Genomic DNA, 12,399 nt, shown 5'->3' on the forward strand with positions numbered 1-12,399 from the left:
GAAAAACTTCCTACAAAGAGCTGTTCAAAAAAAAAATAGTGAAATGGACAACCTACAGAGAGCAAGAGTTGGTGATAGAACTCAGCATTCCACCAGAGGCTGGACAAAGAGGATGACTCCATACTGAACAACACAGCACACTAGCTGACCTCTAAAGTCCTTTCCATTTCTAACAGTGAATAGCTCTAGGTTATAATTCTATAGCAACAGAAGCCACACCAAAAAGTTAATTATTAGCTAAGTCAGTTAGAGAAACAATTAAGACCATGTCTGACTGCGCATCAGTGTAGTCAGCTTTTCCTCCTTTTGAGGGGTTTAAACCTATGATTTCATGTGCGTGAGCTAAATGCAGAAACCCTCCCTGCCAATTCAGATCAGCAACTGCTCTGTAACTTAAGAATTCCAAACACTGGGCAGAACACTGAAAGGTTAAGTGACTTGCTGTGGTCACACAAACTTCTGGCAGATATACATGCTTAGCACATAGCATGTACTTCTTAATAAATGCTTTCTATATCTCTTTGGCAGAAGTTCACCTCGGTTCTTCCTGACTCCAAGGCTCCTTCTCAGTATTTTTAATTAGTCAAAAAATGAAATCATCAACATTCTACTCTCTACATAATTTGGTTTCAAGAACTTTGGCCAACAACCAAAGATATTCAATTCTGCATATGCAATATCTAAAAACTAGTCTCTTCTTTTGAAAAGAGTAGATAGATAACTATGTGATTAGGGATGGAATTAAAGAGAGTTGGTAGGGAGAGAAGGTGCGTTCAGAGATGACCCGGCCAGAGACCTGAGTCTATCTTCATTTGATCTCTCTTCAGGAAAGGCTTTATAACTACTTACTGATGAGACTGAAAAGGAGCTGGTATATTAATGAGGTTCACATGCAACAGGACCATACGTACCACTTCCTGTATATGTACCTCAGACTATACCAAATAACATACTTCGGGCATTTTAACTGAAATTCTCAATTCCTTTTTACTAAAAAAGACTATTTGAAGGATATCATGAAAAAACCATGTAAAAAGTTAGAATTTATGGAAAGCTCAATTCATGGTTAGTTGTTTCTTTCTATGTAAACTTGAGTAATTCTAGACACAACATATCCCCACAAGAAAGACCACTATAAAGAAAAAAAGGTACCACATGAAACATCAATATCTCAGGCACTTCTCCCCTTCTGTGTCTACAGCACTTACCTTCACCAAACTCCAAAGATGAGAGCGTTGTACATGATCCAGAAATATCATTCTCCAAGTGACCAGTATTATAACACTGTGTAGGAGCAAGATAAACATCATTCTGAGTTTTACAATTCGGGACAATTTGTTATAAACAGAGGAATTTACTTATGTTTTGTTTTTTTGGGCTAGGCAATGGGTTTAAGTGACTTGCCCAAGGTCACATGGCTAGTAAGTGTTATGTGTCTGAGGCCGGATTTGAACTCAGGTCCTCCTGAATCTAGGGCCGGTGCTCTACCCACTGTGCCACCTAGCTGCCCCAGGAATTTACTTATGAAAGGTTGAACTAGCAATTAATGAGTGGGTAGAGATAATGTTACCATTACTGGGTTTAAAATAACTGGCTTCTGAGGTTAATTATCACATAAGTGATCGTGGGCAAGACATTGGGTTTCTCTGGACCTTAGGTTCCCCATCAGTAAAAAATGAAGGAGCTGAACTAATTTAATCTATAATGGCCCAACGATAAAGTCTGTGTTCCTAATAAAGAAGGGAAATCACTGAGTAAAAGCAGGCTAAATCCCAATTCAGTAAATTAAATTATGTACTAAAAAACCCAAAGCAGGACCTTGCTTTACAAATCTATAAAGAATTAGCTATTAATAAGAGGCATGTAAAATTCCATGTCTCTTAGCACTTACATAAGTATCTGTGCATAGTATGGGCTGACAGTTCTATAACTGTAAGGAGGAACATCCTTTTGGGTTTATAGTTCATTGGGAGAAGTAGACTGTCATAATTCCAGATGATAAGATATTTAGAGTACCTTATAAATCCCAAAGTGAGATATTAAATTAAGTCGCTGTTATTATTGTTATGTCTGCTAAAACACTTAATTTCCTTTTTTTTTTTTGGCTAGGCAATGGGATTAAGTGACTTGCCCAAGGTCACACAGCTAGTAAGTGTTATGTGTCTGAGGCTGAATTTGAACTCAGGTCCTTCTGAATCCAGGGCCGGTGCTGCATCCACTGCGCCACCAAGCTGCCCCTAAAACACTTAATTTCAAATGAATGCCTATGCCACAAATATGCAAGATACTAAGATCAACAGGCTTTCTCCTCCACAACCATCACACACTAGCTTGTTACTTGAAAGCCAGCATAACAGACAATGGTAGCATTAAACTACAATGAAATAAAGTCCTTGGGTTTTCAATTTCAGATATTAATACACACACATACACACAATCTACCAACTCAAGAGAAAACAGAATCCAGATGCATGTTCATGTGTTCTTCCTCTGCTAGCACAGATTCACAAGTGATCTAAATGTTCTTAGACCAGCAGACTGCCAAAAATGCTTGATGTTCCTAATCTGGACATTCTAATATTTCACAGATATGAATATAACACTCAGGTTATTCATCTATTATTTCTAACTCTTGCTGGGTGATATGCCAACCTACTTTTCTGATGATCCATGTCAGGAATAATGTGTTTTTTGTTTTTTTTTTTCCCCACAATTTCATTCCACTGATCATATGTTCCAGCTTATTTAATTACATATATTACATCAATTACCCTTTGGGTAACCCACAATTTTGAGTCTTGTGAGACAGTGGTGAAATAAGGCTATGAAACAAAGAACAACAAGAGAGTAATATTAAAAAGGTACGCTTTGTTGGAGAACAGGCTCACTGAAAGCACTGCATAATTTCCCGAATTCAACACAACTTTCTCTTCCTTCCTATTCAATTCTGTACCCAGCATTCCAAATTCTAGCCCATAATATACATACAGACCACGGGACTAATGAGAAGCACATCCAATTGCACAGCATAATCTGGGCAATCTGCTTTAGTTTCCTTGAATGGCTTTCGGTGTTTCTTTGTTTTTAGGATTAATTAGGCTATTTCCTAATGCGGAAGCTTGCACCCCCCATAACAAACCCAAACTCGGTCAAAATGAATTATTTTCTGAGCAAACTGCTATTGCATTGCAAGGATTTTTCATCAATATTCCTCTGTTAAATTGGGCTTTAGGATCTTGTTCTCTTGCTAGTTTGGGTATCAAACCATTTATTTCTGATTATAAGTGTTTCTGTCAAATGAATCCTTTCCAATATTTAGGAATGAAAAGGTTAGCTTTACTAGGCCCCAAACTGTATTATGAAAAAGTTATCATCTAAACCACTAGGTACTGGGGCAGCTAGGTTGCGCAGCGGATAGAGCACTGATCCTGGATTCAGGAGGACCCAAGTTCAAATCTGGCCTCAGACACATAACACTTACTAGCTGTGTGACCCTGGGCAACTCATTTAACCCCAATGCCTAACCCCCCCCCAAAATATGTATATATCATAAAAAAAAAAAAACAAACCACCACTGGGTACTGATTTTTTTTTTAAACAGAAAGGTAAATCTGTGTTACATTAAGTAAGAAGCAGAAAATCAAAAATAATAGCCAAGAACACAAATTATTGGGGGAATATCTCTCTATTTGACAAGAGCAGCTAGAAAACTGTAAAACAGTTTAATAATTACAAAGTAGACCAATATTTTACATATCATACCATTCCAAATGTATATTCCTTAAGAATATAAAAGCTCATACCACAAAACAAACCAAGGAGAAAAGGATTTTTTCTTTTCATAATTATAAGGGTGGGGTTTAGCAGGAGAGATTCTTCTCAAAACCTGGCGTAGAAGTGATCACAAACTCCAAAATAGACAACTTAGCATCATAGATTTAGAGATGAAAGGGCCTTATCCAAGGTCAACTACACGACCCCTTAAAGTAGGGTTGTGTTCCACATCACTGATAAAAAAATTGCAAATTGGGAAAAAATGAATAACAAAAGGGAAGTCAATGTGAGAAGAACTATGGGATAACAGGAACATTCATATAATTTTGAGTTAAGAAGCTTCTCCAAGAAAAAAAAATCAATAAAGGGAAAATAAGGGAAATTTAATAGTAGCCAAACAAAATAAAACAAACACACACAACTCCCTTTGCATTAACTACCAGTGATATCTAAAATATAAAGTGAATGGACACAATACATGACTAAAGGCCATTCCATTAGAGATAATCAAAAGTTACTGAAAGATTTAAAAAGCTGCAAAATAGAGATGACCATGTGAAAATAGAGGCAGTATATAATCTAGTGTTAACACTACATTTGAAGTCAGGAGATCATAGTTCAAAGTTTATTTCTTTTACTGATTACCTGTATGACCTTGGGTAAATCATTTAACTTGTTGGGACTCATCTGTAAAATAGGATAGACAACCTCTTAGATCCTTTCTAACTCTAAATGTGTGATGCTATTAACATGTTCCACATCAATGATAATTAGAAAATTGCAAATTGGAAAAGATGAACAATAAATTGGAGGTCAATGGGTGGAAGAACTATGGGAACACTCATATACTTTTATGAGAGAAATGTATTAATCACTAAAACAAGGAAGGATAAAACACAGAAGGAGAATTAGAGACAATATAATTAATGAATAGTGTTTCAAAAAATTTAAATAAAATCTCATCAAACTGACTACAATTATTCATTGAAGAAATCATCATGACCAAACCGGATTTATACCTGGAATGCAAAGATGGTTCAATGTTAGGGGAACAATCAATATAATAATATTAAAAACCAAACAACTAATCTCACGATTATCTTGATAGATGGAAAAAAAAAAAGACATTTATGCTAAAATCCCCACAAAGTATTGGCATCAAGGGATTTTTATAAAAATTATCTATTTAAAAATAAAGGCAACATCATATGCAATAGGGATACACTAGAAGCTTTCCCAGTAAATACTAGAGTAAAGCAAGGATGCCTACTCTCCTTCCCCCTCATTAATTTCATAGAGTTCTAGAAGAACTGACAAAAATAAAAAGAAATTAAAAGCATCAAGGTAAAGGAGTAGATAAAACCTTTCCTGTATGCTGATGACATGATGATTTGCTTAAAAAAATCTTAGGGAATCTTCAAAGATACTAATTGAGAAAATTAATAGTTTCAGCCAAGTTGCAAGCCACAAAATAAACCCTCAAATATCAATAGCTAATAAAACTCAAGGGGCAGTAATAGAAAGGGAAATGCTATTCCAAACAACTACAAAATGCATAAATTATCTGGGGATCAATTTACTGAAGTATACAAAATACTTGTATAGATTCTATTACAAAGTGCTCCTTAAAGAAAAAAAGAACTTAAATAGCTGAAGGAACATTCAGTGATCATGACTTAGCTGTGCCAAAATAAAAATAACAATGCTACTAAAGCTAATTTACAGTTTTAATGCGATATTAAACTATCAAAGGGATACCTTGACATAACTTTTAATAAAATAACAAAAATTCATTTGGAAAAATAAAAGGTGTAGAATATCAAGGGAATTTATGAAATGATGAAGGAAGAACAACACTTCCAGACCTCAAACTTTATTATAAAGCAGCAGTCATTAAGACCATCCGGTATTGGTTAAAAAAACAGAAGCAGATCAATGGAACAGGCTAGGCAGGGGAGAAACAGAAACAACAAACTTAATGACCTAGAAAACATAAATTACTTTGGCAAGAATTCTTCAATTAATAAAAACTGGGAAAACTAGAAAGGAGTCAGGACAAAAATTAGGCTTATACCACACTGCCTTATATACCATATTCCACAATATATTCTAATTATTTAAAAAAATTTTTTTTTTTAATTTTATTGGAGGGTGGTGCACAATGGGGTTAAGTGACTTGCCCAGGGTCACACAGGTAGTAAGTGTTACGTGTCTGAGGCCAGATTTGAACTGAGTCCTCCTGACTCCAGGGCTGGTGCTCTATCCACTGCGCCACCTCGCTGCCCCACAATATATTCTAAACAGACAAATAATGTTATAAAGACCATACAACACACACACAAAAAAGAAAAATAGATCATATTCTATTCAGAGCTATGGGTTGGAGATATTTTCTTAAAAATAAGGAATAGAGGCAACTATATAAGATAAAATAAATAACTTTGCTAGAAAATGAAAAGCTTCTGCACAAAGTTGATGCACCTAGAATAAAAAAGAAAGAAGATGGATGGGGAAAACACCTTTGCATCAAATTTCTCTAAGAGTTGAACAAGATATATAAACAATTAATACATATATGTAAGACTAATAGCCATTCCCCAATAGATAAGTGGTCAAATGATATGATCAAAGGGTTCTCAAAAGAACTGCAAAGTATTTACAACCACATGAAAGAATGCTTCAAATTACCAGAGCATAATGTTGCATACATAGTCACATGGGACCTTTGTACTGGTTGCTTCTGCTTAACTGTTTTTCTTTGTGAATAGGGCGGGGTAGGGGGTGGGGGTGTTCAATCCTTTGAGTTGGGCCTGAGACAATCTAGAAAGTAATCAAGAAGTGATAGTGAAATCAAAACAAATAATACCAACAAAAGTTTTTTTGGTTCTGTTCTTTAAAGATAACTGATGGGGATAGATGATATAAGATAATACCAATTATAAACAATACCATTGTCTTACAAGGAAAAAGGTAGTGCTTATATTTGAACTAATATTGAATTCAGACAAATACTTATGATACTAAGGTTAGAAAACAAGATAGCAAATGTTCAGCTTTCTCTTCTCATCAGTTAATGAAAATGATAAATTACATTAAATAACTAAGAATACTAAGAAAGCTTTGGAGCTTTTATCAGAAGAGCACTTTTGGGGTAGGTCCTGGCTAAGGAAAACTCTCTCCAATGACTGCCCAATTGCTGATGATGGTAATATAAAAATCCTATGAGCTAGGTAATATAAATATTATTACTCCCATTTTTATAGCTAAATAAATGGAGATGTAGAGTTATAAAGTGATTTGTACATCTTAACACTGACAGTTCTAGGTCTTCCTTCTGTTCTTTCTAATTGGCCAGGTCACCGGATTTCCATAAACTACCTTCCATAACCTAGTTATCACTGGACAGTTTGACAGGTTTTGAAAAACTCCATAAAAGGCCCCAATATCCAGAGAAGGTTGGTTGTTTCATAACTATCTAATTTGTCTCACAATTTATCAGTGTAACTATTAACAAGGAGAGTTACGAGGCAACTCGGGCCAGATTACAAGACTACATGCAAAAACATTTAATCTTCCTCATGCTCTACCAAACATCTGTTAGCTTAGATCTTGTCCTCCAAACTAAGCCTCTATTCTATTTCTTGTTCCTGTACAAAATCTGATACCCAGTCCTATGTCCTTAGACACTGGCAGAGTTGTGTAGCATGAAATCTACTCCTTGTAATTTGGGTCATTCTTCAAATCCAAACATTAATAAAGAAGAAGGAAGCTGGGAAACAGTGCTGGTAGACGTTTCCAGGAAAAAGGCAAGCTGTGAGCAACAATGTGAAAACTCAAAGTCTAGACAAAAAAAGGCTCAAGAATAGTTCAGTTTTCAGGAGTGTGGAAAATGTAAAGGAGGAGTACAAGGAAAGGCAATAAGGGTCGTTCATTATTAAAGGTAACCAAAGGAGTTCCTTCTTCTCGTTCAGCCCTTTTATCCAATAAAGACCCATTCCATTTATGAAACTATTCATTCAGTTACCCCGACCACAAGTCCCACATTTCTATCATTACTGTAAAATTCTCCTAATTAAACTACCACTTCATCTCTAACCCAACCTACTTACTATTGCTTTGCACAAGTCACATTTAATGTCTCTGCATCTCTTCTATTTTTTTCCTTTTCATTCTTACACTGCCAATAGCTAGATCTTGCAGGGAAGGCTATTTGAGAAGATGGGAACAATAAAAGGTAATGAGGAAAAACTATTCCGGGTACACTCAGGAAATATAAGATATGAAATAGACAGTAACAAAGGATATGCTCTGAGAAGCCATGGGAAAGGAATTCCTGTCAAGATGGTTGCCTGAAAAAAGAAGCAAAACTGTAACGTGTAAGACTGATTACTGACTAAGAAATACAGTGACAAACTAAAGTAAATGACATCCACCCCAAAAAAGTGACATCCACATTTGCCAAAAAGACAGCCAAAAACCCATGGACAACAGGAAAGACAGCTGCTCTAGCAAGGTAAGCTCATAACAGTAAGAGACAGGGAATAATAACTTGAAAGTCTACATATTTAGAGGCCGCGAGAGTCAGGGTCTCTCCTGACAAAGCCCCAACATGAACTTACAAGTCCTGTGAAGTAGCAGTGGGCAGGAATATAACATAATTTGTGTTGCTTATCAGAATGGCACCGTAGCTCTCACATCACAACACCCCAGGAACAAAGGCTCTAAGGTATCTAACCTTCTGACCAAGAGACCGGGGAGGGCTCTGAACATGCAGAGCTCTGAACCTCAAAGACACAGAAGACCTGATTCCAGGAGGTGAAGGTCTGATCCTGAGAAAGTAGAAGTTAGTGCAAAAACCTAGAGAACCCAATGTAAAACTAAGTTGAGCACCCAAAACAAAAGGAAGCAGGGAGCAGTCTAATCCTGGCTCTGTCCTTCACATTCCCTTTTTCCACCTCATAAATTGGGAATTTAATTCCTAACTCAGGAACTAAAACTGGAGAGATGAGTAAACCTCATAAAAACAAGAGTAATTCCACAACTTCAAGCAGAGACTAAAAGGAGAAACTGAATTTTCCAAGACTACCTGAACACCTAGAAGAGATAAAAAATGAATTAACACTCTAAAAGAGTTCTAAAAGAATTGGAAGGAGAATATAAAATTTACTTAAAAGAGAAAGTGGTAAAATATGCCCAACAAATGTACTCCCTGAAAACAAGAATATACCAAAGAGAAATCAGTGACTCCAAGAGATAGCAAGAAATATTAAAACAAAATCAAAAGACTGAAAAAAGACAAAAACATAATAATAATCTGATTATCAAAAACTACTGACCTAGAAAACAGGTCAAGAGAATTTAAATGGATATCCTGAAAATTATGATTTAAAAAGAAAAAAAGCCTGCATACTATATTTTCAGCAATCATCCATGAAAACTATCCAGATCTATTAGAACCTAAGGAATGGCAAGAATCCATCAAAATACCTCCTCAAAGGAAGCCCTGAGGAAAAAAGTCCTAAGAATGCCATGGCCAGAATCCTGACCCCTAAGTCAAAGGAAAAATAATTTAAGCATCCCGAAAGAAGCAGTTCTAGTACCAAGGATCTACTGTCAGAATCATATGAAATCTGGCAGCTTCTACAATAAATGAGATGAAATTTTGGAATACAACATCCCAAAAGGCAAAAGAGAAATTAACAACTAAGAATAACTGACCCCGCAAAGGTGAGTATCACCTTCCAGGGAGAAACAAAGACAAAAACAGGACTTTAATAGACTAAAGGACTTTCAAGTATTTCTGATGAGAAGATCAGAGCTAAGCAGGAATGTGAAGTAAGGGTTCTGAAAAATTTCAAAAGGTAAATTTATTTAAACATTGTAATAGATTCTCATAATTGGGGTGTGTGAGAAGACAAATATGAAGGAAGGGGTAGGGGAAATGGAGACTGATGAACCTTACTGTTAACTGAAACAAACCAGGAAAAGCCCTGTGGGCTGCATAATGACTTAGTTTTAAAATATAACACTATTTATTTTGATAAATATTTGTCAATTACATTATAATCTAGTTGGGGTATACTTGGGAGTGTTGTGGCTGGGACTACAGGTTTGACTTCTCTGTTTTAGAAAATCAGGAAGTGGCTGAACAAATTATGATATATGAATGGAGTGAAATACTATTGTACCCTAAGAAATGAATATTGTTCTTCAGTCATTTGAGTTGTATCCAACTCCCAGTGATCCCATTTGGGATTTTCTTTGCAGAGATATTGGAGTGGTTTACTATTTCCTTCTCCAGCTCATTTTACAGATGAGGAAACTGAGGCAAACAGGGTTAAGTGACGTGACTAGGGTCAAACAGCAGTGTCTGAGGCTGGATCTGAACTCAGGAAGATAAGTCTTCCTGACTCTAGGCCTGGCACTATCCACTGCACCATCTAGCTGCCTAATAAAATATTACCCAGTCATAATAAAGGATGAACATGAAGTAGTCAGGTAAAAATGAAAAAATTTATATATGAATTTATATGATGCAAAGTGAAGTAAGCAGAAGGAAAACAATATACACATTGACAACAATAATGTAAGTAGAAAGAACAAAACAAACAAACCAAAAACACAAGGATAAGTAATTCTAAATCACCAAGTGTAGCCCCAGAGTTGAGAAAACGAAACAAGGAACTCCCTACCACCCCCCCCCACCCTTTTTTAGGAGGGGTGGGGAATCTGTGGGTGTAGAACATTACCTATAAAGACCTGTGGTTGTGTGCATTACTTTTGTGGACATGGTTTTTTTTTGGGGGGGGGGGGAACCACAATCGGAGTTAAGTGAATTGCCCAAGGTCACACAGATAGTAAGTATCAAGTGTCTGAGATCGAATTTGAACTCACGTCCTCCTAACTCCAAGGCCAGAGTTCTATCCACTGCACCATCTAGCTGTCCCTGGATTTGCTTACTTAAGTAAGGTGCCAATTTTTTGTCTTTTTAAAAGAAAACAGCACTAAGCTTTCAGAACAGTAAAAGCTTCTAGACTAATGTTTCTCAATTTCTCTAACCACTTACCACCTAAATAAACTATTTAGGATCATAAATTTGGAGCTTGAAGGCACTTAAAAGACCATTTATTTTAATCTTCCCATTTTTGAAACCCAAGGAGATGATGTGACTTGGGCCATGGTCATATAAGTAACAAACTATCAGAGTGCTTGTCTGACCCCAGAGAAAGTACTCCTCCAGTATTATACCAATATCGCCCCTTTTGCAATTTTCCTACTACAAAGGGTCATGATGATCAAATAGGATCATGTGCACAAACAGAAGATAACAGTAACAGCAACACATGCACATGTTTCATGTCTCAGGAAGAAATTACTGTTTTGAACAAAAACCTAAAAATTCCACAACTACATTTCCGACCTTGCATTCACATTAAATAGGTAATATGTTTCATCCACAAAGTCAGTTAGTTACCAGGACCCTCTACATAAAAAATTTAGTAAACAACTTTCTATTGTTTTCAGTAATTTTTCAACGTTTGTCACTAAATGACAAAACTAAAGTATTGGATGCTTTCGTAACACTATCCTGATCATAAAAACAAGATTATGTAATAAGAATAACAGAACTATTTATTCTCTTTGATCCATTGATCTTGATACTTGAGTTAACATGAATCAGAGTGTTATAGACAGTGTTATAGATGAGGGGAAGAAAACCTGTTTGAAAGTGTCTCATACCCACTCACAATAGCAAAAATCAGGAAATAACCATTGTGAAATGGGAAATGACTGAACAATTAATGAAATACAAATATAATGAACTATTTCAACTAGGTGGTATAGTGAAGAGAGCCAGGCAAGACTGAGTTCCAATACTCATCATCCCTTAGTAGCTGTGTGACCCTAAAAAAGTCACTCAGTTTGCTCATCTCTAAAACTGGGTGGTAACAGCAACCACCACACAAGATAGTTGTAAGGATCAAAAGAAACAATATGTGTAAAGTATTTTGCAAACTTTAAAGCACCATATGTCAGCTCCTATTATTGAAACTAAGAAATGACATATAAAGAAGACAAAGAAATACAAGAATCAATGAAGTGAAGAGGGTTAAGAACAAAAACAAAAGACACCAACTAAAACTACATACATTTTAAAGAATTTACCGACGGTTTATTTTGACACAACACATTTGCCAATTATCCTAACTATACTCTTCTCCTTACAAAGTATATGCCCTAAAAAAGTTTACAATCTATCATCAAGAGAGTTGTAGCCTTTAACTGATAACATGGTACTAAAAATGATCAGTTTTTTCAGTTTTTTGTTTTTTTTTTTGGACAGGTAGGTCTGGGAGACTCTCTACAAGTTAACTTTATTTATACTCTTGTCATTAAGACACACTTTTCTATTGACTGTGTTTTGTTCACTCTGGATCACTTTATCTACGTCCTCCTAAGTCTAAATTCATTAACATTCGTCATTCCTTACAGCATACTAATATCACATTACATTTAAATTCTATCATGTGATTTTAGCCTTTCCATAATTGTTAGGCCTATTTTGTTTTTATATTTTTCTTAAGCTAAATAATGCTACTGTGAACATTTTATACATATACTGGT

General features: G+C 35.7%; 1 protein-coding gene across 6 annotated transcripts in view; it reads right to left on the reverse strand.

Moving 5' to 3' along the window:
• NSD1 (nuclear receptor binding SET domain protein 1) overlaps positions 1 to 12,399 on the reverse strand; it is a 132,464-nt gene that overhangs the window by 48,316 nt on the left and 71,749 nt on the right. For all 6 annotated transcript variants that reach the window (XM_027867280.1, XM_027867276.1, XM_027867275.1 and 3 more), the window contains one exon: positions 1,209 to 1,284. In XM_027867280.1, the coding sequence (XP_027723081.1) occupies positions 1,209 to 1,284 (76 nt within the window). The remainder of the gene's footprint in view (positions 1 to 1,208; positions 1,285 to 12,399) is intronic.

This window comes from Vombatus ursinus, unplaced genomic scaffold (genome assembly GCF_900497805.2).
Source record: "Vombatus ursinus unplaced genomic scaffold, bare-nosed wombat genome assembly UNPS02014785.1, whole genome shotgun sequence".
NCBI lineage: Eukaryota > Metazoa > Chordata > Mammalia > Diprotodontia > Vombatidae > Vombatus > Vombatus ursinus.